The following is a 26,881-nucleotide window of genomic DNA, read 5'->3' on the forward strand; positions in this document are numbered from 1 at the left end:
TCCCCTTGCTCAGGGGTCACTGTCCTTGGTTGCTTGCTGTCCATTTTCTTTTAAAATGTGTCTTTCGATGGTGCAGGTGTAAAGGCAAATCTAATCTGTGTTATTCTGTCCTGACTGGATCACAGGACTGGCTGTCTCTGAGTTCATTAATTCTTTCTTGTATTATGTTCGTTCTTTACTCAAATTCCTTCAGAGGTTTTTTTTTTTTTTTTTTTTTTTTTTTTTTTTTTTTTAATAGGCTTTGTTTTTTTGGAGCAGTTGTAGCTTGCAGTAAGGCTCTGGAGAAAGTTCGAGGTTCCCCTTCTCTCCCTTCTCCAAACGGCCCCGCTGTCAACACCCCACACCAATGATGCATTTGTGACAATGAACCTACACCTACACATCACTCACTCAAAGTACCTAGTTGAGCTGAGGGTTCACTCTTGGTGCTGTAGGGTCTATGAGCCTGGGGTATACTGATATGCGTGTATACTGATATGCGTCTATGAATAGAGCGCCCTAGAAGACGGTTCTCTTAAAAACCCTTTGTGTTTTGCCTATTGTCTCTCCCTCTCCACCTTAACCCTGGGAACTGCTGGTCTTTTTCGGTCTCCGTAGTCTTGCCTTCTGCAGGATGCTGTATAGCTGGAATCATGTGTTGTATGGTAAGAGTGTGACATGTGGTGGTGGTGGGGGTGCGCTGTACACCATGCCACACTGTACCGTCCAGGGGTGGACAGTAAGCTACTACTCTGCTGGGACATGCAGCTCCCAGCAATCCTAAACCCAGCACTGTAAAGAAGCAGTTTAAAATAAAAGACGATAATTTATATGAAGATGAGGAAGGAGGAAAAGAGAGATGACACAAAGCTACTCTAAAGGAGGAGGGAGAATTCCAAAGAGAATTGCTTATGAATGTCTGCAGCTGCTTTTGTTGAGATCTTGGAATCTGATTGGCTTCCCTGTCCTGTCTTTCATCCTAACCTTGGGTTTCCTTTGGTGGAGGAGGAGAATATGGGTGGGGCCCTGTACACACAGGTAATTTAGGCTACAGGACAGAGAGAAAGTTTGTAATTCTTATGTTAATTGCACTGCTCTTGAACTTCTTCCTTTAGAGTTCTTTGTCTTCCTAATTGCTTGAGTTTAGCTGCCTTTGTCTTTTAATTCCTCGGAGTCTAGCTGCCTTTGCCCTTCTAATTGCTGGAGTCTGGCTGCAGAGGTCAAAACTGCCTTATTAATTTTTAATAAAACCCAGTGAAGCCTTTATCATGTCTTTTCCTGCCCATAGTGCCCCCCATTTGTGTAAAAGTACGTTCCATTTTTAAAGAAACTGCCAAACATACTTACAAAGCGTGTGCCATTTTATTTTCCTGCTAGCCCTGTTGCCCCTCCTTGCCAGCGCTGGTCAGAGTTTTACATTTTAGCCATCTGATCGGTGTAGAGCAGTATCTTGTTGTTTCCATGTGTGAGGCTCTGGTCACCTATGTTGTTGTGCATCTTTTCATATACTTATTTGCAACCTCTATTTCTTCTTTGGTGAGGTATTTGTTCAGGGTTTTTGCCCGTTTGAAAATTGAGCTGTGTACTTCAGACAACTGTTCCTTTCAGGTATAACTTTCATCTATATTTTTTCTCAGTCATGACTTGTTCTCTCATACTGATGTAGGGGAAGGGAACTCCCACCTAGTAAATGTGCAGGACTAGTTCAGTTTTCTAAAATCGAAGAATGAATTTTAGGAACAATGGAGGTTAAGAGCCGAATATATTTATTGAGAGAAAGAAAGCTTCTGTCAGAGAGAGAGAGAGAGAGAGAGAGAGAGAGAGAGAGTCCCAGGTGGGTTGCCAAAGATTTTGTCTTTTCTAAGGACTTTTATAGAGCAAAACCACAAAGTGAGATAGGTCCAAGATGGAGAAAACATCGAAGCTCTCAAGGCAGGAAGGCATGAGGTGGGACAGAACTATGGTCAACCAATAAGATTAATTGCTCAGGTAAAATTGACCAAATCAGGGACAAATAGGGAAGCAAGTCATGTAACAGGGGATATGCTTAAATAGCAGTGACTTTCTGTAGGGCTTTGGGATGTTGACCCTTGTCTTCCTCAGGGTGATCCATACCTATTTAAAATATCAATTGCTGATGTTTATGATAGAACTGTGGGGTGGGGGGGGGAGGACGGGTGGCAGCTGACAAGATAAGAAGTATAAAATATAAATAACCTTTATTTTGGGAATGTGGGGAGAGACACTCCCAACCCCCTGGGGCATGGCATCTCCACCCCGGGGCCGTCAATCTCTCCGTGGAACACGTGGAAAACGTGGAGTGAGGCACATAAGTAGCCTCGGCCTGGGGTGGAACCTAAGGGGGCATTAGGGATGCACAGGTAGCCCATTGGACTTAGTTTGGCGCCAGAGGCAATTCCTAAGGGTGGGGGAGATAGGAGCTTTCTGGCTTTACCAGCTACAGTATCCGGCCTGGGCCAAAACCTATAGCCAGTAAAGCCAAGGAGAGATCGACGGCCCCGGGGTGGAAATGCCACGCCCCAGGGGGTCGGGGGTGTCTCTCCCCACATTCCCAAAATAAAGGTTATTTATATTTTAAACTTCTTATCTTTTCAGCTGCCACCGGTCCTCCCCCCCCCCACAGTTCTATCACCTTTCATATCCCGTCTTATGATTATTATGAAAAGGGGTGAAGATTTCTCTCTTTAACTACTTCCTGCTGGCTGAGGGCGCTGTACTGGGGTCTAGGGGAGTTAACGAGATGACAGTTGATGTCTAGGTAGAAGCTGGTATCAGGTGTTTTAGCCAGGACAACTTCACTGGTGAATGCACGTATGTTAGACTGAAAAAACAAAGAGACAAGATGTTATGAGGAGACATGGCACTGTCATATTTAAGGACCCAAGTGAGGTAGAGGGAAAGGTGTCTTTGATTTAGACATGTTATTCTATCAGGATGACGTTGAGGTAGGATCATTTCCACAGTAAGGCAGAATTCTGAAAATTAAACGTGGGATTAGGAGGAGTGAAGTTATGAGAGGTGCTTATTCCCCCATATGAAAGCATAAAAGTTAAAAGGTAGGTTGGTAAGGCTTGCCTCTGGTATATATGATGTTGGAGTCTGTAGGCAATACTGTTAAAGAGTCCTGCTGTAAAATTGATCATTAATAGAATGTAAGAAATTAGGAACCAAAGTGGATAACAAAACATGACAACCTGTGAGTCGTGGCTATGAGGCCTTGGTAAGGCAGAGATGAGTACGAAAAGGGTGGTTAGATCTAGGGCCTGAGTGATGTGAAACCAGGATGGCAGTCTAGCAACTCTGATTGCTGTTGAGGTTACCAAGAATATCAGGTATGGGTCACTGTAACCTGGTTGTAGTCCTTGGAATGCTTTGCTGCAACAGAACTTTACCAAGTATATCAGTAGTTTCACTGGTTGTGAGAAAGGCTTTTATGTATCCTGAAAAAGTATAAATGAAGTGAGAAGACAAAATGTATCTGTCAGCCTGTATAAAAGGGAATAAAAGCATTTTAAGATTTAGGACTGGGACCTGCACAAAATAGGCCCTGTTTGTAACTGGCATAGGTTGACTTTTAATACTCCGTCAGACATTGAGGATTTATTATAGTAGTCTGAAAACTCAGTAAGAACTCTGTATATATGGCCTCTATGTCCACAAATATAGAGAATGTCTTACCTTGAGAGTTTTAATGTGACTTGGACTCTGAGACAGACACCCACAAAGGCGGTTGTTGTTGGCCCTTAGCCCCTCTGTCTTTGGCAGCAATTTTTGTCAGTGACAAATCTGGCAGTGTCTTGTGAGAGCTAGAAGTTAGGATGGCGCACCCACTCTCTGGTGGCCAGGACAGCCCAGCAGCCCTGGAGTAAGGTCTCAAAGAACGCCAGGATGGGGCATTTTTTTGTCTAATGTCTTCTGCTGCATTTGAGCGTGGTCCATGGAGGGGGGGCAGGTAGCTCTACCTTGTGTAGATTTGTCTGTCTCAGAACTGCAAGTGTTATTTAAAATATGAAAAACCATATCAAGGTCTCTGTGGAGCTTGAAGGTCAAGTTTTGCCTTGTTGCTTGAGATCTGGACTACAGTAAAAGGTATCTGTAGAATTAAGTAAGTATGTAGGAGCTTAATATTGGCATTTTAGATTAGAAAGCAGGCTTTATCTGGATGGCATATCACTTTTTATAGGGTGCCACGTGGAATTAACAAATAAGGCCTTAATGGAAACATTTTGCAGTAAAGGTTTACCAATCCTATGAATAAATGTATTAACTTAGTATATACTCTCAAGTTATTATAACCTAGTTGTTAAACAGGAGATTGGCAACAACACAGTACAGTAGAAGCAATAAATTTAACAGAACATTACTGGTGGTGGACAACATTAGAATTTTTAACAAAACCCTTGTCTTGGAACAGAGCTAGTGGTTTTTAGCAAAAAGGAATTGATAAATATCTCTTAATTTTAGTGGTTAAAACAGGAGATTAGTGTAGGCTTTAATTGATAAACAAGGCTGGTAAAATTACCAGGTGGCCACTAACCTTGAATAAATGGTAGAAAATTGTAAGAAAAATAGCCTCTCTTGAGTGGAAATGAATTGTAAAAAATATGTTTGAGCGGAGCCGTGAGATGTTGTAAAGATGCAGTATCTAAGGCAGTTTGGAACTCTGAGGCAGACAGAGCTCACCTGTAGAGAGAGCATAGTTGCACTTGGGGCAGGGCTGAGGTTATCTGGCATGCAGCACCTAGGCATGAAGAGTGGGTGGGGTGAGTCCCGAGACACAGAACGCAGGGGCGAGCTGAGATGGAACTCACAGAGTGGGCGGGGTGAGCGCTGGGACACAGCGCACAGGAGCAGGCTCAGATTGCACCCGGAAATGGCGACAATGGTGCTGGGATGGCGTAGGGAAATACGCAATTGAGCTGTGACGGTGGGGGGGGGGGCGGTGCCGGCTGCAATGGTGGGTGGGCTCACGGTGGCCTCTGTGGTGGCCTGCGGCTCAGGGGCCGGCCCGCTGGCTACGGAGCCAGCAGCAGGTGGTGCAAAGGGCAGCAGCGGTGGGGCGGGACCCTGGCAGTGGCCAGCCACAGTGGTGGTGGAGGCAGGGGTGGTGGGTGGGGCTGTGAGACATGCCACAGCTTTTAGTCAAGTGTGGCTCTGCTTCCAGAGGCGCATGGCTGGCAGCTGGCGAACGGTAACCCGCAGGAGCCGCTCAAGGGAGCCGCGCTCGCTCTCTGGAGCCACGCTTGCAGGACTCGCAGCCCAGGATGCGGCGCCAAAAGCTGAACCTGTGGTGCAGACAGTCCTGTGAGTATCTCTCAATGGCAAATGGGCCGGCGTGGTGGGGAACAGGTTGGATGTGGAGCTGAGTCACCACGTGGAGCTGAAACTGTTTGTGGGGCGCACAGAAATATCAACCACATGTGGACCTGAAGCACCGCATGACAGTGGAGATACTGCAGAATTGGAGCACAGTGTGAGGGCCAAAAAGCTGTTTAAAATCTTATGTGTATCTCAACATTGCTTGGTCTTATTTTTAATCTCAGCGTCGGGAGATGGGTTGTCGAGCACGGGAAACAAAGGGACGCTGGCAGTGTGGTGGGGGTAGGGGAAGCCGGGAGGAAAGGAGGCACTGAGAAAACTCCAAAAGGCTGCAAGGGAAGACGCTGTTATCTCTTTAAGTTCGGGGAGGGGGAGGGATCCTGGAGGAGACAAAGAGACAGGGAAGCTGGCGGGAAAGGGGCACATTCCCAAAACAAAGATAGAGAGTTTTGTAAGCTTGTCTGCAGTGTGGTAAGCCATAGATAGGTATGGTTTCTGGGGGCGGGGACAGGAAGTGGTCCCTGAGATAAAATCTGGTGTGGGGTCTAGCCCATGGGGCTACAATCAGATGAGACAATGGACCATGGTCTGTCAGGATTAGAGTCATCACACTGCACCCCAGACCATGAGTTGGCTATATGGCTCCAAACTCTTAATAATTGGCCTCCACCAATATTGAGTGGACTTTGCATGGGCCGAGTAACTGCTCTGCCATGAGAACTTAAAAAGCTCTAAAGTGAGGGTCTCTCAGTGTGGGCGGTCCAGAACAGACACAGGCTTGCCCAGAAAGCCCCAAAAGCTCTGGAAAAACGTGAGAGCCTCTCAGTGTGGGCTGTCCAGAGTGGACATCGGCTTGCCCAGAATGGCCTTGGTTTGGGCTGTCTAAAAGACATGAAAGTGTCACGAACCCACGTAAAGTGGGGAGAAAATCCACCTGAGCCTGGCTCAGTGGCTGTCTCCGGGGAATTGCTCACCTGTGGTAAATTGGTGGGTGTTGTTTGCGAACCAGCAGCCAAGCTTACAGTTCCTGAGTGTAGAAGTGAGGAATTAATGCAGGATGCAGTCCGGTCGGTCCTGAACAGCAGGGGACCCAAATCTGGGAACCAGCCCCAGGAGTCTCTTGCCTGCTGTTCCTGGCCAGGGAACCATCTGATAGAACTGTGGGAGGAAGAGGAGGAGGGCCGGCGGCAGCTGAAAAGATAAGTATGAAATATAAATAATTTTTATTTTGGGAATGTGGGGAGAGACACCCCCGACCCCCTGGGGCATGGCATCTCCACCCCGGGGCCGACGATCTCTCCGTGGAACACGTGGAACACGTGGAGTGAGGCACATAAGTAGCCTCGGCCTGGGGTGGAACCTAAGGGGGGCATTAGGGATGCACAGGTAGCCCATTGGTCTTAGTTTGGCGCCAGAGGCAATTCCTAAGGGTGGGGGAGATAGGAGCTTTCTGGCTTCACCAGCTATAGTATCTGGCCTGGGCCAAAACCCTTTCAGTTTATACTTAGGGTGTCGTTGCAATTGTTTTGCCTTTTGTCTTGAGATCTGGCCTGCAGCAGAGGTGCCTGTCTTCTCCAGTGTTGCAAGGTATCTGGTCTTCTGCACTGGCTCTTTGGATGGCCCAGCCTTGTCTGACTGCCTATGATATTTCTAACTCACTCAGCTGCCTGTAACATTAGCATTGCCTACAGTACTCAGAACAGTGACGCACTGAGCAGGCTTGTAGCCGAGGGATAATAGGCTACAATGTACAGCCTCACTGTGCGATAGCCTCTACCAATAGGCTGTAACAATACTACATAATGTTCGCACAATGACAAAACTGCCCAGTGATGAATTTCCCTGAATACATTCTTGTTGTTAAGCAATGCATGGCTATTTATCAAATATCCCATGGGGAAAAATCAGACTTGCACTTAGAGTCCTTGAGTTCATTGTGCCTACTCCAAAACAACTGCCAAGACAGCTCTTGATTTTTCCTTCCCCAAGTAGAGGCTCAGCAGAAGCCTAGTTCCTGTTCTCTGGCAATGCCCAGATCACCAGATACTCAAAGGGAAGTGCTGTACATCAGCTCTCCCAGGGAGGGCCTTTTCCCACTTATGAAATTCAATTTTACTTTCTCTTCATGAGGCAGGAAGCCAACATGACTAGCTCAAATTCAAGCAGCAAACAAGCTAAAGAAACAGATTTAAACCCAGGAGATCTGATTCTGGAGTCTAGTATATAAACTGAGATAAGAAGCTACCAGGACTTTGAAGTAGCTGCCTGTCAAAAAGCAAGCAGGTAGCTTCATTTTGGGGTGAAATGAAGGAGAAAGAATTCAAATGGTTAATCAAAGGAAAAAGCAATGTCTTTTCTAAGATAAGGAAGTGCAGGAAACGGATGAGACCCCACAAAATTAAGATGCCTCCTTTGTGTGGGGCTGCTCAGTTTCAGGAATAGTTATGGTCTCTGCCTGTGGAGTGGGCATCCTAGCAGTCCCTAACTAAGCTACACAGTCTGTGCAGTAGCCAGCTGTGTTTCTTTACTGCAGCCAACTTTTGTTTCACCCTTAAAACTGGCCCAGTGAGATTTCCATCTTACATGCAGCTAAGAACTCATGCTGGCTGGTAACACTTATTTCTAAAGCTCTCTTATGTTTCAAAAGATAAGGTTTTTATTCCCTGTCTTTTTTCCCCTCTACTTTCTGCAGCAGGGTTGTTGGCATCTTGACTGACTTTTATCTGGCTGCACAGAAGCAGAAGTCTACAAATCCTCTTTTGTATCAGAATCACAATGCCCGTTTCCCCTCACAGTTCCACTTTTTGAGACATAGAGAGCATTTGTGTTCCAGCACCTTAAAGCTAGCTCCACTGTGATGGTTTGGCTTTTAGCCATGCTGCAGGCAGACACTGATTCTTTTTAAAGGAGAAAAACCCTTTTAATTGAAAAAAATAAAGCAGTTCATCTAAAATAAGACCGTGCTACATAGATACATTTTTCTGATGCTCCTTTTGTAAAAGTGAAAGATTTCATCTGCTTGGTTAAAAGAATACGCTGACTGAGACAGCATGGGTTGAGTGTGCATTTCTCCACCTTTGCTTAGTGTGTGATGATTTGCTTCGAATTGGTCAGGTCTTTGGGGAGGTGGACTTTCAAAAGGCCTCAGTGACATGGCTGGGATTACTGGTCTTCTGATTTAAAAGTTTAAGGTGAGCAATGTCTTGGTAGCTCCCAAGATAAGTAATCTTCAGCCTCAGTGGCTGACGAGTGCTCAGCCTCACCCTGGGTGTAGGGCATGGGCTGGGCTGGGTACTCGGTCCTCCTGTCCTCCCCCCTCCTCACTGCTACCTGTGCTGCCTATTCATTGTTTATCATTTTATTTTTTCTTCCACTGACACCTTTACGCATGACTGGAAATTAATCAGCTTCATTTCAAAACAGCAAGAAAGTTTAGACAAATCAAAGACTATAAATCTACACCTCACATACATCTTTTCAAAACATTTTCTAGTACTAGGGAATTAAACCAGGGATGCACTACCACTGTTAGATCCTCAACCTCTTCCCTTTTTAAATTTTGATGCAGGTTTTTGCTAAGTCTCTAAGTTGCCCAGGATTGGCTCAAACTTATACTTCTGCTTTAGTCTTCCAGAGCGCTAGGATTACAGGGTTATAGGTCGAGGTCAGGGACAGTGTTAGGTGTACACCATCATGCACAGCTGCCTCAGACTCTTTTAACCAAAAATTTCCTTCCTTTATTCTGAGCACATTAGGAACTTCTCCTCACTTCACTTACACTGTCTGGGGTGCAGCATGAACACATGTAAAGACAACATAATTGATTGGGAGTGTCAAAATGCAAACTCTGACCCAACTTATACACATGGGCAGTGTCAGGTAGGTGTTTCCTGGTACATTGTTGGTGGAAACAGTAAGAAACATCTTGATTTCAGAAATGCAGCAAGTACTAAAATCAGAAAGATGAGTAAAACAGATTTAAAGAGAGATGACATACATTAATTATATGGATATAAAAAGTCATTATATAAGTAAGTGTTTGGAGTATCTTGATACAGAGAAAGCAGTTGATAAACTTTTGTTAAAATGGTTATCAAGTACAGGACATCACTGTATGAAAAAAGATAAGCTATATATCACTAAGAGTATCTTTTCAATTGCCATAATACTTGTAAAAATAATAAAAATAAGCAAGAATGCTATTCTCTCGCCTCATAGTCTAGTACTGTGGTGGTCCAGGAATGGCACAGTGGCTCTGCTCTAGGCAAAGGGACTTCATTCATTGGTTTATTCTACTATCCAATCAACGGCCATCATCGTATTTGAGTTCAGCCAATGGGAAGAGGGAAGAGGGCCACAGATACAAAGTATTCCTGCAGGGCTATACCACAGGGCATGTTCCTCAGCCTCCTGAGTATCTAAAAGTAATTATAGGCCATATGGCATAGTGACACCAGCCTCCTGATCTTCAGATCTCAGATGCTACAAATTGTCTTGAACTCAGTGTCTCCAGGGGATCATTGCTCCCTGAGGGAGCAGTTCTGAGTGGTCTGAGTGTGATTCCAGGAGATCCAGTTGAGAACGTCCTTCTCTATCTTTCCAGTGTTTAATATAGAGCAGTTAATACTCCATACTATATCTCTTCTTATTGAAAGGCCCAGAATGGGTTATTTCCTCTACTGAACTCTGATTGATACATTCAGTTCTTCATTTATCATGAGGATTAAATGGGATCATGCATTCAATATATGGTAACTGTGGAAAGTATCAATAATAGCAATAGATTGCTTATTTGTGACCTACATTATTTGAATTGATTAGGACTCTCACAAAACCTCTCTAAGGAGCTCATGATAGAACCCATTTTTAGCATTTCAGAGGACAATTTTGAGATACAGCTCAACCAACCAACATCTGAGTGCGGGTTGCTGTACTGGCAAAATGAATTAATAAACAGTGATTGGTTTGAACTGTAGCTGTGCTATGCCTATGCTAGGCAAGTCACAGGGTCTCATCCAGAAGGGCTGGGAAATGTAGTTTTAAATCACAGTAAGTCATGTGCCTACTTGGGAAGAACCATAGATGAATGTGGTCATGTGAACAGATTCTGGCAAAGTAAGTGCAATTTCTGAGTGCTGGCCTTAAAAGCACAGATACAGAGCCTTATCTTCTATTTTCCCTTTTCCCGCAGGGTTGACTCAGATGGCAGTGGGGAGCTTCTTGAGGGTGACAAAGCACAACAGTAGAATATCTGGTTTGTGCCTCAAGTTCAAATCAGGGTCTCAAATCAAACCTTTTTTGATACCTCTCTCTGCCATATATGGGAAGAGTAGGCCCCTCTAGACCCCAAAGTTTTAGAATAATAAATAATTATCATTACAAGAACAGTAATGGTATCTTTTGGGTTTATACATGGGTTTAAAATTCCCAAAGCCATTTTTATGCATACTTAAGAATTTCTTCACTCTCCCCCCCCCAAATCAGAACAACTAATTACAGGTTTTATGAAGTCAATGCTAAAAATGATATTTTATTGGAGCCTGATGTCATTGTTATCCAAAATGTCCTTCAAAAAAGTCCAGTGTGTTGAACGCTTGTTGTTTTGGGGCTTTGAGGAAATGATTGGATCATCCTAGCCCTGACATTATTGGTGGATTCACCTCTGAAGGAGTCGTAGCTTGATGACATTATTGGGAGGAGATGAAAACAGGATGTGGAGCCCAGTCAAAGAGAACAGATCATGGACGCATGACTGTATCTGGTTCCTGACCCCCACTTTCCTGGCACTTTCCCTCTCTCTCTCTGTCTCTCTCTCTGTCTCTCTCTCTCTCTCTCTCTCTCTCTCTCTCTCTCTCTCTCTCTCTCTCTCTCTGATGATTCTGAAGTGAGTAGCTGTTCTCTTCCTTGTCCTTCCACCATGTTATGGTTTATATTTGGGTGGCCCTCCAGGCCTCATGAAGTCACTGAGGTGACTGAGTTTAGCGTTTGTGATTAGTTCATTGTCTAGTGTGGGTATTAGCACTGTGAGTGCTGCACCCACCCAGGGGTGAGTAGCCAGCACACAATATAAGGGAGGAGGTGTGCTTTTCCTCTTTTTGCTCTTGTTGCTTGCAGTCACCATGAATTGTTGTCACTTAGCCATACCACCCTGAAACCTCCAAAACCAATAAACTAAATAAACCTTTCCTTCATTTTGGGCATCAAGTGTTTTGTCTCAGCAATGAGAGAAAAGTAACCAAGATACACCATGATTCTGCCTTGCCACAAGTAAGTACTTGCTACAAATAATACAGCCAGTTGGGCCATGGACTGAAACCTTTAAAACTGTGATCTAAAAGAAATCTTTCCTCCTTTAAATTGACTTATGTCAAGCATTTTGTCACAGTGATGGAAAGCTGGCTAATACAGAACCCTTGCAAAGTGGCAGAGATGTGTGCTTCCATCAGAAATGGTGGTGACTGCAGCAGTAGTTTCAGGATGCCCTGCCTGCCTTGGTAGGATATGGTCAATTTTGCCCAAAATCAACCTTCTTCCTAGGTAATGGACATCTTTTAAAGGTTATATTTTCCAGTTGATCTTGTGGTTGGATGTGGCTATGATAAAATTCTTATTAACTGAATTGAGCAGAAGGGATATGTGTGATTTTTATTTCACTGGATTAGAAGAAATTTATTTCCCTCTGTTCCTTTCCCCAGAACAGAGATGTGCCTAACACTCCAATTTTAACTCTGCAGAGGAGGATTATGTCCAAGGACATTGTTCTCATGCTTAAATGCAATTCAGAATCCCTTGCAGGTCTTAGTGAGACTGTTTGATCCTGCCCTGAGGTTTCTGACTCAATAGGTCTGGGGTGGGCCCCAAGAACTTTCATTTCTAACATGTTCACAGCCCATGTTCAGTCTGTTTGCCTGAGGACCAGGCTTGGAACTCTGCTGCCCTGAGATGTGGTGGAGTACCGAGACAAACAGGCCCAGGGTGTGAATGTTTGGGTGGAGCAGAGCAGCCAGCAGCAGGGCCCTTTTCCTTCTGAACTCTCAGCCAGAGACCAGTCAACACCATTTCTGTCAGCCATTTTTAGTGGTTAATTTTAAGTGTCAGTGTGATGAAGGCCACAGGTTGCCCAAAGAACTGGCTCAAGATTATTTCTAGGTGTATCTATATGTCTCTCTCTCTGTGTGGAGTATATTCCAGAAAAAGAGTATAATTTTAACCCCTCAGCTGGATAAAGAAGATCCATTTTCACCAAAAGTGAGTGCACAGCATTCCCTCAGGGCCAGAACTGAATGAAAAGGTGGAGGAAGAGAGAATTCACTCTCTGTTCTTCAGGTGGGACATGTTCTTCTGTATCAGATTGCTGGGGTATCAGAATTGCAGGTTCTTGAGTTTGCAGAATTACATCAGTGACACCTCCCGGCCCCATTTCTCTGAGCTTCAGACTACTGGCTTTCTTGGGTCTTCAGTTCAAAGATGGTACACTGTGGACTTCTCATCACAAAACCGAGTGAGCCAGTTCCCACAATAAATCTTCTGTATATCGGTGTATGTCGAACTGGCCCTGTTGCTCCAGAGAGCCCTAACTACAACACCACCACATATATAGTTTGGTCCTCTTGTTAAAGTTAAGTCTCCTTTCCCCAAACACTAACCACATGATGGTCTAGGTAGGGAAATGAGGATTCACAGTCAGGATTAAGTCCCTGACTACCTTAAATTCAGTGAAGTGTCTCTATGGTTTGGCCCTGAAAATCCAGATTTTAGGAAAGAATTGTTTTGTTCCTGTATCCCTGCCATTGCAGGCACAGGACCTCTCCGCAGGCCTCAGCCCTCAGGCTGCAGGTCCAGATCTGGGTCTGGAGTCTGCCTGTGTGGGGTGACCACCTCCTCTCTGTCAACTCTTGTAGTAAGAGTTTTTGTCTTCAGTTCCCACACTGGCCCCTGACATCGCTAATCCTGTCATTTGTAGGTGTAAAGTTGGCTGTGCAAAACACAGCAATTTGACTCTAGGAACCCATGCCATGTTAAAATGTAGGCGTGTAATCGGCTTCTCATTATTTTTAAAAGAATGGGGGAGTTGCTTGTGATTGAGCAGCCCACTCCCTGAATGCCTGCCCTCTTTCCAGAGACGTAAAAGGGACAGGGAGGGGGGTTATTAGTCACTTTCTTGTTACACGGATTAAATACCTGGAGAGGTTATTTTGGCTCATGTTTCAGAGGAATCTGCCTGTGATTGACTGGCACTGCAGAGGAAAGCTTTTCAGTATATGACAGCTAGAAGGCAGAGAGAAAAGGATGGAGAAGGGAAGGAGAATAATCCTGCCAGGTCACACTGCCAGTGACCCACCTGCAACCCAGCCTCACCTCCTTACAGCGCATCCGGTCATCAATGGGTTAATTTCCCTAGTCTATGGCACCACTTTGGTCCAGTCACCTGCCAAACACTTGAGACTTTAGGGGGACATTCTGTATCTAAATCACAAAAAACAGGAAAGAGAAGAGGAGAAAGAATACAACAGTCATGTGTCTCCAGGGCAGATGGCAGCGGGAGAGCTCACACCAGCTGCTGCTGAGGTTCCAGAGGCCTGCCAAGGCCATGCCATCCTTCCTGTCTCAGTGCACTCACGTTACTGTAGCAAAACACCAGAATCTAGGTAATTTATAAAGACTGGAAATTTATTTCTCACCGTCTTGGAAGCTGGAAGTTCAAGATCAAGGTGGCAGTAGATTCAGGGTCTAGTAAGGGCCTGTTCCTCACGTTGTCTTCTCAGGGCAGCATTTTCACACCAAGGAAGGCTGTTCTCTCTAGTTTAGAAGGTCACTAATCCCATGGATGAGGGCTCTGGTTTCATGCTCCACCACCCTTAAAGACCCCACCTAATACTCTCATTTGGGGTCTTAGGTTTCATCATGGGAATTTTTGGAGATTGTCTGCATGGATTAGAGGGACTCACTTTTGGCTATCAGGAAAATACTACCTGCTTTTTAAAATGTATCTCCCCACTGAGAGAGGTACAAGAGTGGCTTTAAAGTGTATTTTGTTTTACCTGTGTATTGTGATCCTGCGTGGTCAACACAATGGTCAGCCACTGAGAAGAGAAAAAGCTGCTGCTAGACCCCTTTAAGGACCTAGAAAGTGTCCCGTCAGGGAGACCTGATACTACGGATCCACTCTCAGCCAGTCCTTGCCCTGCTTCCCTGACATCTGTGAGCTGACCTCATTCATCCCCCTGGGCAGCCCAGCTTCTAGAATCCCTTTCTTTTGCCTTCAGAGACACGGTCTGTGTGCAGCTCTCTTTGTATTCCCCTCTCTGTACTTAGGAGCATGAGCCGTGTATCTATGTCATCTCTCTCCAGGGTACCGTGGAGGTCTTTGTTACCTCCAAGTCATCTGGCTCTCAGAAGACCCTGCTGGAAATTTTAGGACTGGCTGACTGACACCCATCCCAAAGGGATTAGCACAACTTTGGACTCATCTTTCAAACTCATTACTCTTGAATTTTTCATTCCTCCAGTGTTCTCCAAATGCTGAAATCATTGTACTAGCCCACGTGCCACCCCAGTTCCACACTGGTGAGTTGTTGCACACTGGGATGACGGCTGCCTTGTGCCAAAGGCTGTCTGTGCGTTGTGCCCTTTCCACTTGGGTACTGAGTGTCCTAGTCTTGAAAGTCTGTTTCAGAGCTTCTCAGACACTCTTGATGCCAGCTTCAGAAGATGCTGAAGCAGACACTAAGAGAGGGCATCTACAGATGTTTATTGGGGAGAAGACTTGTGAAAGCACAAGGCTGGAAGAACCCAGGATCACAGAGAGAGCTGATAAAGTCCCCGTGCATCCCCGTGCCTGCTATTATCCAATGGGTGGAGCATCAGGTGGCCTGGTCAAGCCTGAGGGTCAAGGAAGTGTACTCTGTCCCCTGTGGGGTCACTTGCTGGAGGGGATGCTATGGGGGGAGTGAGGGACTGGGGCCAATAGTTAGAACCACATGTGGGGGCCAGGGATTTAGCTCAGCAGAACAAGTGCCTCCCTGATACCAAAACAAAAACAAAAACAAAAACAAAAAACAAAAAACCCAAAAACAATTACAACAAAAAACATTGCATAAATTAGAACCACGTGGGGTTAAGGCCATTTGGAAACTGTGGGGCTTGACTGTACTGTTATTTCCTCTCATCCAGGAGAGCAGGTAGCATAGGCCAACTACAGGAAGGACAATTTCCAGACTAAGAACCAAAAACAGGATTTGGCACCTGTAAAATGAAACTGTAATTTTAGGACGGGGAAAGGTTAAACAGCAAAAAACAATAACCATGTCATCCTCCTAACGCCCCTGCCTGGTGGCTCTAGGGTGGACCAGTGGATCAATAGCAATTTGGGGCCATAGGAGGGGCACCATCCAAGTCATTCTGATGAATTGAACAGGATAGGTTCCGGCTGCTTCCCCAGTCCTTGGGGAGGTGAATGTAATCCACTCAGCGCTGGAGCCCAGCCATCCTGCGGCCACTCCCACCTTTCCACTCCTTCTGGGCCTGGATGCTGGCCTCTTCCTGCAGCTCCTCCTATCGCAGGCTCCAGGAGATGGAGGCTGAAGGGCTGCCCCAGACCAGCGGCTGCTGTCCTGTGGCCCTGGGGAAGCTCCTGCCAGGCCTCTGCTTCCTCAGCTGCCTAGTGACCTACGCGTTGCTGGGTGCTGCGCTCTTCTCCGCGGTTGAGGGCAGCCGGGTCCAGGGGATAAATGATGACCCTGATTTCCAGAGGTTCCTGAATGAGCTGTGCAGAGTCCTGAACTGCACCAAGGCAGGTAGGTGCATCCCCAGGGCAGGGCGAGCCTTCTCCCTGGAGTTGGAGTGTCTGCCGGTCTCCCCACTCATGGCAGAACTTAGAAAAGTGACTTCTCTCTGAGGTTTTTCTTATCTGGAACATGGAGAGATTATCAGCCTCTCAAGAGTGCTGTGGAGAACATAGGAAAACATGAAGCCTGGGATTCTCCAAAAGATCAGCCCCTTTCCTTTGCCTCAGTTCCCATCCTTACCCTGCCTTGCAGGCAGGCTCAGGGGAAGACAGGGCGGAGGCTGCTCCTCACAGTGTGGATGTCTGCCTGACCCCAGATTCAGTGTGCAGGGTGGAATTGGAGGAAATTGGGTTTGGGTCCCTAGGATGAGCAAGCAGCCTGCCTCCGGCTACCTGCTTGCTATTTCAGACTTGGTCTATTGTGAGGCAGGGAAGGGGTTGTGAGATGAATTTAGGGGCAGCATCTGATCAGGTTGCTCTCAACTGGCTGTGTGGTTCCTCTCCTGTAGACAAGGGGACGACCCACAGTTCAGGCCTTTGTGGGAAGCAGAGGAGATAAAGCCTCATAAAGCCTCTGGAAGACAGAGGGCACTTTACTGTTGTCTTTATTACGGTCCATTTGTACTTAGTTACGTGCTTCCACCAAAGGAAGTTTGCAAAGATGTATTCAACAGAGCAACAGAAACAGAGAGTACGTGCATTAAAGATAAAGGACAAACAGGCTGTCAGAGCCAGGGCAGGGACAGGTGCTGGAAGCTTGTCCCTCCCTCCCTGATGTGGCCAGGCTCGGCCACCTGCTCGCTCTCCTCCCCAGGCTGGGCCTTGTCCCGAGCTGAACCTTTCGACTGGGGCTGCCTCATGTTGAGTTCAGCGGGGCTGCATGTCCCCTTGATGGAAGACGTACTGTGTCCCTTTGTGGAGAGATACCTGGGAGGTGCCCAGAGCCTCGGCTAGGAAGCTTGGCCTCCCAGCAAGTTCAAAGCTTTCCACACTAGCCCAGCTTCACAATTATCCAGGGAGTTTGTCTAAAACACATTTTCCTGAGCTCTTCCCAGCCCTGCTTTTATCAGAGCCTCAATAGCAGACTGAAAATCTTCATTTTCCTGGGTGATTCCAATGTACAGAAAGGTATAAGAACAGAGAGCTAGTCCCACTCCATTTTGTACTGACTTTTGTTGAAGATTAACATGATTTGTAAGCACTAGTTAAATAATGACCTTGGGCCAAACTCTTTCCACATAGCATCCCATTTAATCCTCCCTAGAACACTTTGCATTGGGTATAAATTGTTCCTTTTTTCTGCTTTGGAAACTGAGGCACAGGGAGGTTAAGCAACTTGTCCAAATTTACAAACTAGAAAATAGAGCCAGGGATTCACCCAAGGCATCTGGGCTCCAGAATCTGAGCCTTTTGCTACCACATCATGCCTCCTAGACAGAGAAACTGAGGCTGGGAGAGCAGCTTCTTGTTCCCAGCCCCAGGGACAGCCAGGATCAAGGTGGGGCCTGGAATGGACTCCCAGGCTGGTACCATTCATAGGAGTGGCAGCTTGCCCTGTGTGACAGGCAGGGTGCCATCTTTTTCTGACCACACCAGGGCCTGGCAGGCAGCTTTTGAGATAGACAGGCCCACTGGCTGCCCAGGCCAGCAGAAGCACTTGGGAAACTCTCCGGAAAACCAGGGCTCCCAATTTTGTCCTCTCAGCCTGGGGTCAGTGTTCTGGAAGCCCAGCCAGCCTGGAGGAGGTGGTCTCAGGAGCTGGCACTAAAACCTGGTCCGATCACTGCATCCCACAGGTTTAATGCCCTCCAGGAGTGGGTGGTATTTGCATCCATTTTACGGCTTACATTCCCTAAAAGCCATTTTGCTTTCTATTCCTAGGAATCTCATGAGAGAGGCAGAGAAGTTTTTATTCCCCTCTGAAAGATGAAAGGATCAGAAAGTCTCAAAGTGCAGGGAGCCCCCAGAGGCCGTGCAGTGACTCCGTGGCTGAGCTGAGTGTGCCCAGCAGGGCCATGTGTTAGGGGTTCTTCTCTTGGGGCCACCTGGCCTGCCAATCTGCACAGGGAGCAGGAACAGGAACTGAGCTGCAGAGACGTTTTAAAGCATTGGTGCTGAGCAGGACCCTGGGGTGGCTAACTTCCGGTCCTCGGGAAGACTCCATCCCCTTGGCCTGGGCCGAACTGTTGCAATGGGCAGAGCCTGCTCCTCACCCTGGCCTCTTTCTCCAGCTTCGGAAGATGAAAAACTGAAAGTGCTGGGACTTCTAAAGAAGGTGAAGCCTGAGCTGTGGGCCCAGAAGGCGGAAGACTGGAACTTCCTGAGTGCACTCTTTTTCTGCTGCACAGTGGTCAGCACGGTGGGTGAGTGTAAAGGCAGGCCTTCCCATGCCCCCTACCCAGCTGCCCGGGGTGGGGAGACAGAACTGGGTGGAGAGGAGTCTCTAGGCAGCAGGCTTGGACATTGAACGTGTTTAATGCAAGAAAGGATTGGCTGACTGTCTGCCTCGTGCCAGGCCTCTGGGGCACTGCCAGGCACTGTCGTCAGCTCAGGAGAGCGGCAATGAGCAGAGCGGGACTGCCCCAGGACTGTCAGCAGGTGTGGACTGGGTGCTGGCCCTCGTGTCCCCGTCCTGAGTATTCTTATACAAAGCACAGGAAATGGGACAGGTGTGGCCAAGACTTTCTGGAGCTCACAGACTCCCAGGCAAGACAGAAATGTTTGTAGGCAACCAATGTAGCTTGTGTGTGACAGTGACACACTCAGGGGACTCTGTGAGCAGAGCGGGGGTAGCTTCATGGAGAGGGGAATTCAGTAAACCTACTTTAAAGATCTTGAGGGTGAGTGATCAGGGTAGGAGTGGGGGTTTCAAAAGGTACTCTTGGTTCAGGACAGGACAAGCCCCGTGGCCTGTTCGTGGAGAGTGGGTATGTGTGGCCCATCCCTGTAGGAAGGTGAGCAGCATCTCTGGAGTTCTTCTCCCACCCTCCAGGCACTGGGTCACAAAAAATGTCTCTCAACAGTTCTCCACGTGCCCCGTTTCAGATCACAGATCTGTGGAAGGGGTTGTGGAAGTGTGCTTCCCTGGTGGCAGCCTCTGTCTCTGCGGAACTTGCTAGGAATGCAGATTCCAGGCCCTGTTTGAGACCTGAAAGGAACCATGTCCATGTCTTTTACAAGTTCCCATGACTGGACCCTGGCCCAGACCAACCAAGTCGGGACTTAGTCATCAGCATTTCTGAGAGCCCTCCAGGGAATGCTGATGGGATCCAGGCTGTGAGTCGGTGATCTAATGGACAGCATTACATTGTTTTAAATCACAGCAAAGCCACTACCCACTGTCCAAGAGAGTCATGACATCATAATCCTGATAATTACCCTGGGCATGTTCTACCTTGTCTGTAATCAATAATAGTGCTTGAAAGGCTCTCTAGTATACAGCTTCCTGCCCTGCATTTTGGGATCACCTGAATTCTCCATGGCTCCGGTGCTAAGGCAGGGATGCCTGCCAGGGGGGAGGTGGGCGGTGGCTCAGTCTCCTTGGAGCAGCATAGAAAATGCTTAACTGTGAAATGGTCCCAGGCTAAGTGCAGTGTGCTGATTTTATCAGATGTGCAAATGCATTTTAGGGAGTGATGCGATTCTGCATTGGGCATTTTGGCTTGCAGTAACTGGGTTAATCTATTGCTTTAATAGGCATTGTATGTTCTTGGAGACTGGCTTTTCGAGACATTGTTTGGGATGCAGCGTGTCTTACTGGTTGTAACACACTTCATTGAAAGGCGGTCATGGGGGAGTCAGGCGTGGTGGCTCAATCTATAATCTCAGTGATTAGGAGGCTAAGGCAGGAGGATCACTGCTAGTTTGAGACCAGCGTGGGCTATGAAGTGAGCTCAAGGCCAGCCTGAACTGCATAACAAAACCCTGTCTCAAAAAGACAAAAAACAAAACAAAACAAAGCAAAAGGTGGTCATGGCCTCTTGGTCTGGAACTCAGCAAATCCATGTGTGATGGGGCATCCGCGGCTGGGCGTCCCATGAGCAAGGTCTTCAGGTGAAGGTGGAGACCTTTGCCGACTGTGAGCTGTGTGACCCAAATAGGTCACCAGATTTCTCTATACCTTGTCCTCTAAATGCAGGTAACATCAGAGATTGCCAACACTAGGAGTTTGGCTGTGTGGGACATTTTGACTTTAAAAGGTACATTATAAATCCTGCCAGAAGTGTTAGATACTTAGCTGGGCACACTGACGGGTGCTTTCAATCCCAGCATTCTGAGAAGCTGAGGCAGGAGGGTCACAAATTCAAGCATGACCTGAGCAGCTCAGAGATTTAGTGAGACACGGACCCAAAATAAAAATTAAACATTGAAAAAGGACTGGGGATGGATAAGCTTTGGGGTCAATTCCAATAGTGTGTGCGCACGCACACACACACACACACACACATAAAAATTACTAAATAAACTACTAAATTACTAAATAAAATAACAATAAACTTAACCCAGGTCCCCATCCTGGAGGCTGAGAGGTTACCAGTGATTACTGGAGAGCCACTTGCGACTTCTCTAGAGATACATGAGAACTCAGTATGGGGAGCAAGGCACTGCCTGGAAAACAAGTTCGCTCCTGTTTATGGTTGCTACTGGCAACCTTCAGGTTGGTGGTCCAGGGATGCCCACATCAGGCTTGAATGCAGTGTTGACATCACAGCCCAGGCTCCTCCTGGACCCCACAGCCTGGCTCACTGAACTGCAGGAGAGTTCCAGGCATGCCCTAGAGGGAGAAGTGACCTCTGCCTGCTCTTTCTTGTGCCCCTACCCATCCCTAAGTGCCTGGCATAAATAGGTGCTCATTTTAGTGAGGTTCTGGACACTGTTCTAGCCACAGTGAAGGAGGTGTAGGATTAACATGGAGCAAACTCCTTGAGCAGATGATGAAATAGACAAACTAATGTTCAGAGTCGATTAGAGAGTTTGGGAATTTATGGAGAACAGGAAAGAAGGGAATGGGGGTGGAGGGACAGAGGTTGCCATTAAGTGGGGTGGCCGGGAAGAGCTCCCCTGCAGAGAAGCATGTGAGCGGACCTGAGGGAAGCAGGGGGAGCCATGGGGGTGTTTGGAGTCTGATGTGGTAGGCGCAGTGCACGTTAAGTGCACGCCCTGGGCTGGGGTCCTCCCTAGGATTTCTTGAGGGCAAGTAAGCAGGTCAGTGTGGCTGGGGCAGAGCGAGCAAGAGGAGGCTGGAGGTGAAGGTGGGGGCTGCTGGACACCAAAGGCATCCCGGAGACTGGCTTTGCCCTAAGTGGAGCTGTGATCAGATGCATTTAAAGGGATTGTTCTCTGTGAAAAGGAAGAGAATCAATGAATGAACCAAAAGAACACTCCTTGGAGGCCCCAATTCACGTGGGTATCGAGATGCATTCCACTGAGGGCGTGTGTGGAGAAATCCCATGTCCTGTTCAGCTTTCCAGCAGTGCCAACGTCATTTGACTTTCTGTACTTAGCCATCTCCGCCGCTGAGACCTCACCTCTCCTGGCTGTTGCAGGAGAGTGTAGAGGTCAGGTACTCTGTCCCACTGCTATTGAAACTGCAGAGTGACCCCTGCTCCCAGCAGTGGCATCAGTGCTTTATCTGATCACATCTTTTGTTAGTAGCTCAGAGATCACAGTCTCTTGAAAAAACAACACAAAGCTGAACACTTACTATGGGCCAGGCATAGTTTTAAGTCCTCCTCATGTCATAATCTTTTAATTCCCTCAGTAACGTGGGGGCTAGTGTTCTCTCCTGTCATATCCAAGAAAGCTGCTGCCACAAGCAATAAAGCCCATTGGTCAAGGTCACAGATCTCGTGAGTCACAGAGTAAGGTGCCGAGTTTCTTCATGCCTGATTCCAGAATACTATTTCCTCCTCCTTTTCTTCCTCCCTGTCCTTCCTCCTCCTCTCCCTCCCCCCTCCTTCCTTCTCCTCTTCCTCCTGCTCCTCCTCCTTTTCCTTCTCCTCCTGCTCCTTCTTCCTAGCACTGGGGATTGAATTCAGGGTCTTTGTACCCAGCTATCTCCCCACTCTCCTTTATTACAATGTTTTAAAATTTAGAGACAGGGTCTTGTTAAATTCTTGGGCTGTGCTTAAACTTACGTCTTTCCTGCCTCAGCCCCCCAGAGTGCTAGGATGACAAGCATGAGCCACCATGTTATCTTCGGAGTGTGGTGCTGCCTCTCGTCTGTGTGCTTCTGGATTCTGTGTGCAGACTCTGAAGGGGATTCATCAGTGACTCAACTTGTTAACCAAAGACTCAGATCTGCCTGCTCAGTTCCTTTGTGACACCCCAAATCCAAACTCTGCTGTCTGTCCTGCTGAGATCTCTGTCTACGTTAAAGCTCAGCCAGTCTGCACACTTCTGTGCTTCTCCTGACTCCCACCTCTGCCAAGCACAGCCTGGGTCCTGGCACAGGTACCTGTACCTCCCCACTGGTTTTCCTCGGGCCACTGTCACCTGCAACAGTGCAACTCTCAACAATGCAGCCCAGGTGATCTTTTCAGGATGCGAATCTGATTGTATTCATCTCCTTTTGTGGCTGTAACCAACTTGGCCACAGAAATTTGTCAAGTGCTGGAGGCTGAAAGTGCGAAATCAATGACACTGACTTTAAAGATCAAGATGTTGACAGGGTCCCAGGCCTTCCAGAGTTTCCAGGGAGGGGCACCCTGGCTTTGTCCAGCTTGGTGGCTGTCAACATTCTTGCCCCAGAGCTAGAGCTTGAACTCAGCTACATTCCCATCCCTTTTCATTATTTTTTTGTCAAACGGTGCCATGCTGGCCTTGATCTTTGATTCCTCCTACCTCAGCCTCCTGAGCAGCTGACGTTACAGGCATGTGCCACCGTGCTTGCTAGCCGGAACTCTTTGACTTGTGGTTGCCAAGATCTGGTCTTGCCTCTGAGGTCACATCGCCTTCTCCTCTTCTCTGTGTGTAGTCTCCCTCTGCCTTTCCTGGATGGGTCACTCATGGGGGCCATTAGAGCCCCTACATATAAATCTCCTCTCACTCCTTAAGCTTAGCTGCAGACTCACTTTCCAAATTCCAGATTCTGTGAATTAAGATTGGGAAGGGGTGTTTTCCCACCCCGCTCCCCTCTTCTGTCATGGCACTCCCTTCTGTCCTTAGACACCCCCCCCCCCCGCCTCACATTGCACCCCTCTCCCTGCTTCTGTGTCCTCTCTCGGTCCCTCACTCTGGCTAAAGCTTTAGTGAAAACACAGAAAGCCACATCTCCGCTAGGCAGGCACGGCTCTGGGCCCTGAGCCCTGGGGCCATGGCTTAGAGTGCACTGCAGGTGGGATTTCAGCTCCTGCTCGGTCCCTTGCCTGTAGGGGCACTATACCAACTGTCCCACTGCATGAAGATTGATTCTCAAACCTGTCCCTGGTCCTTTGCTTGTTCTGCTGCTGCTGCTTCACCTAGCTGATTCTCAGTCCCCTTCTCCATCTCTGCTACAGAGTCACCTTACTGTGATACCTTTTCTGAACCCAATACAAGGACAGGTGCCTTTCTTCCAACATCACTGAGACCCTCTGCTGTTGACCTCTGTCGGGGAATATTTACAAGTGTGGAGACTTTGCTAATATCTACGTCCCCATCTAAACCAGAAACCTGGGGAGCTCAGAGCCCACATCTGCTTTTCTTACTACCATGGTCCCAGCACGTGCAGTAAGCACCCTAGAAACAATGAATGAAGAAATGAATGGGCGGATGAATACACACATAGAGTCTACCAACTCTGCACCCAGTGGTCCCACGGAACTGGTCAGAGTGATGTGGAGTGCTTTGTGACAGATGCAAACCAATGACACCCTTGCAGGGTTACAGCCTCTTCTGTTACTGGGCACTGGTGATGTGGGCGTCCGGAGTGCCACCTGGCTCCCAGCAGGCATCTTGAGGCTGCAGTTTGCCACAGGGAGCAGCAGTCCCTGGACGAGGTTGGGTCGTGGCCAGCCCAGGAATTGCCTTCAAATTAATTTACATAATTGGGCTGCATTTTCTGAATTAATGATCCTTTAGGACATCAAAAATTAAACAGTCATGAAGCAAACACTGCTTCCTGTTTGCTGAAGTCATCAGAGCTTTCCTGCCCTGGTGGATGCGAGTAACTGCACGGAAGAGTCACTTTCTCTCTGCTCCCACCCTCACAGGCAGAGGCGGGGTGTGAAGAGAGACCCCCAGTCAAGCATGGAGACGCCAGGCCACCACTTCCTTTTCTTGCTCAGCAGGTCTCTCTGGCTGCAGGGACCCTCTCTGTGAATGTCCCTGAGAATGGGGGCAGGGTGTGGGCCAGAACAGCCCTGTGGTGATTTCAGGCTGCCATTTGTCATGTTTATGCTCTTGGCCACCTTCCTTTCTTTTCTTCCTTCTTTCTCTTCTTATGGTGCTTCATTTTCTCACGCTTCAAACCTGAAACTATGAGCAGTATAGTAAATGCCAGAGCTGGCATTTGAACCAAGATCATCAGCTTTTGAATGTGGGAGGTTAATGGCTTCTCTGTCATTTATGACTGTGTCTATCTCATCTGCCAAAGCACAGATGGCTCTGAGGGCAGCGGTTGTCTCCTCCGTCTTCCTATTGTCCCTAGTACTACACATTCTGTTGGCATTTAATAAGTGGCCACTGTTCAAAAACAAGGAAAGTGAGAAGTCCAGATTTGCCAGGGAGGCCAGAGGTGCTTCTTAAAACCCAGAATCGTTGGAAGAAGGAAGGGGTGAAATGACTGTCTGTCTGTCACCTGTGTTCTCCCTGTCCTTGCAGGTGAGCTGACCCTATGCTCGTGTGGACACGCAGAAACAACCTCGGCAGGATGAAAGACAATCATCTCACTCCCAAACATGTGTTTGTCCCCTGCCAAGAGCATCTTGAGTCAAACATGTGGATAGGAGTTGCTCCTTATTCTAAAGAGAAACTAGTTTCATTTCTATCCAGTCTAGTTACTTCTCTCACTGCTGAGACAAATACCCAATGCCCACAGCTAAAGGAAGAAAGCCTACTATAGGGCACAGTTTGTAGAGGTTTTAATCCATAGTTGGCTGGCTCCAAGGCAGGGTAGCACGCAGAGGGGCACGGCAGGGGAAGAACAGTCCCTGGCATGGCAGGCAGGAAGCAGCCTTTCTTCTTCTTTCCTTTTGTATTCTATCCAGGCTATAAGCCTATTGGTTGGTGCCACCCACACCCAGGGCCAGCTCTTTCCTCTTTGGTAAGTCTACCATCCACACCTGGAACTATGCTAAGCCAATCCGTTGGGCATTCCTTACTCAAGTTGACACAACAGTTAACTATCACACCATCCCTCCACCAAGGCAGACCCAAAGCCATACAAGTGGCAAACACTTCAAGATGAGTGTTTTATTTTATTTATTCATATTTTTGGTGCTTGGGATTGCACCTGGGGCCTTATGCATGCTAAGCACAAGCTTTACCACTAATTAATATTCTAGCCCAAGATAAATATTTTTAAACACATGTGTACAATGTCTTGGTAGGAGCATTAGCAAGAAGTGTCTTTGAAGCTTTTGAGGGGTTTAGGAAACTGACAACAACTCTAGGCTCTGTCTTCTTTTTTAGGTTATGGCCACATGTTCCCTGTCACAAGACTTGGCAGGTGCCTGTGCATGCTATACGCCCTCTTTGGCATCCCCCTGATGTTCCTGGTCCTCACAGACATAGGTGACATTGTGGCAACTGTTTTATCCAAGTCTTACAATCGGCTCCGAACACTCCCTTTCTTTCTCCATTCTCCATCCAAGTGGTGCCCCCTACTGCACTGCCAGAGAAAGCCTGACTCCAGACCTGCAGACGAAGCCATGCCTCAGATCGTGGTCAGTGACAGAGAGCTGCCTAGCCCCAATCCTGGAAAGTGTCATTCAGCCCCAGGCTGCAACACAGAACTGTTTGAAAGATTGGTCACCAGACAGCAAGAGCACTTGCTGCAACCGCCCCCCTGCACCCTGGAAAGGAGCAGCTCATGCCCTGAGCTGGGGCTGGGAAGGCTCTCCTACTCCATCATCAGCAACCTGGATGAGGTGGGACAAGAAGTGGAGAGGCTGGACATCCCCCTGCCCGTCATTGCCCTTGTGATCTTTGCCTATATTTCCTGTGCAGCTGCCATCTTGCCCTGTTGGGAGACACAGATGAACTTTGAGGATGCCTTCTATTTCTGTTTTGTCACACTGACCACCATTGGATTTGGGGACATTGAGTTAGCTCACCCGCACTTCTTCTTGTTCTTCTCCATTTACATCATCGTTGGGATGGAGATTGTGTGTATTGCTTTCAAGTTGATGCAAAACAGGATCATTGAGGTTTACAAAAATCTCATGCTGTTCTTTGCAAAAGGGAAGTTTTACCACTTTGTTAAAAAGTGAAGGCTCCATATCACTCAAGAGACAGACAGACTGAGCTGGTTTTCTCACCTTGTCTTTGGGGCGGTATGGTTAAAACCAGTGGTACTGGAGCCTGTTGTCTGAGACCTTGAGGCTTGAGAATACTCATAAGAGCACTGAGTTCAATCTTGAGGCCCTGCTGAAATCCTGCTAATACTCTTTGTATCTGGACTTTGAAAGGAAAATCATAACCACAATGTAAAATCTAACTAATTTTCCCATCTGTTTTTTTTTTTTTTCTTGTTGTCCTGGGAATTTAACCCAAGCATAGCCTTAACACTGAGTTACATCCCCACCTCTTTTTTATTTTGTATTTTGAGCTAGAGTCTTGCAAAACTGTTAAACT

General features: G+C 47.4%; 1 protein-coding gene across 1 annotated transcript; it reads left to right on the forward strand.

Moving 5' to 3' along the window:
- Positions 1–4,954: 4,954 nt before the first annotated feature.
- Kcnk18 (potassium two pore domain channel subfamily K member 18) lies at positions 4,955–26,517 on the forward strand. Its single transcript, XM_003479319.3, has 4 exons — positions 4,955–5,304; positions 15,868–16,115; positions 18,337–18,468; positions 25,718–26,517. Exons 1-4 carry the CDS (start codon positions 4,955–4,957, stop codon positions 26,515–26,517), a joined length of 1,530 nt encoding a protein of 509 aa, XP_003479367.3.
- Positions 26,518–26,881: the final 364 nt, after the last annotated feature.

This window comes from Cavia porcellus, unplaced genomic scaffold (genome assembly GCF_034190915.1).
Source record: "Cavia porcellus strain 051 isolate PalLab524CR breed Dunkin Hartley unplaced genomic scaffold, mCavPor4.1 scaffold_2, whole genome shotgun sequence".
In the NCBI taxonomy this organism is placed as follows: Eukaryota; Metazoa; Chordata; class Mammalia; order Rodentia; family Caviidae; genus Cavia; species Cavia porcellus.

What these genes read in the sequence shown, in the direction of transcription:
- Kcnk18 (XM_003479319.3), top strand. Translation starts at nt 4,955, where the DNA reads ATGGTGGGTGGGCTCACGGTGGCCTCTGTGGTGGCCTGCGGCTCAGGG. An exon ending in CCTGAACTGCACCAAGGCAG is followed by an intron (nt 16,116 to 18,336) that starts GTAGGTGCATCC and finishes CTCTTTCTCCAG; the next exon opens with CTTCGGAAGATGAAAAACTG. An exon ending in CACAGTGGTCAGCACGGTGG is followed by an intron (nt 18,469 to 25,717) that starts GTGAGTGTAAAG and finishes CTTCTTTTTTAG; the next exon opens with GTTATGGCCACATGTTCCCT.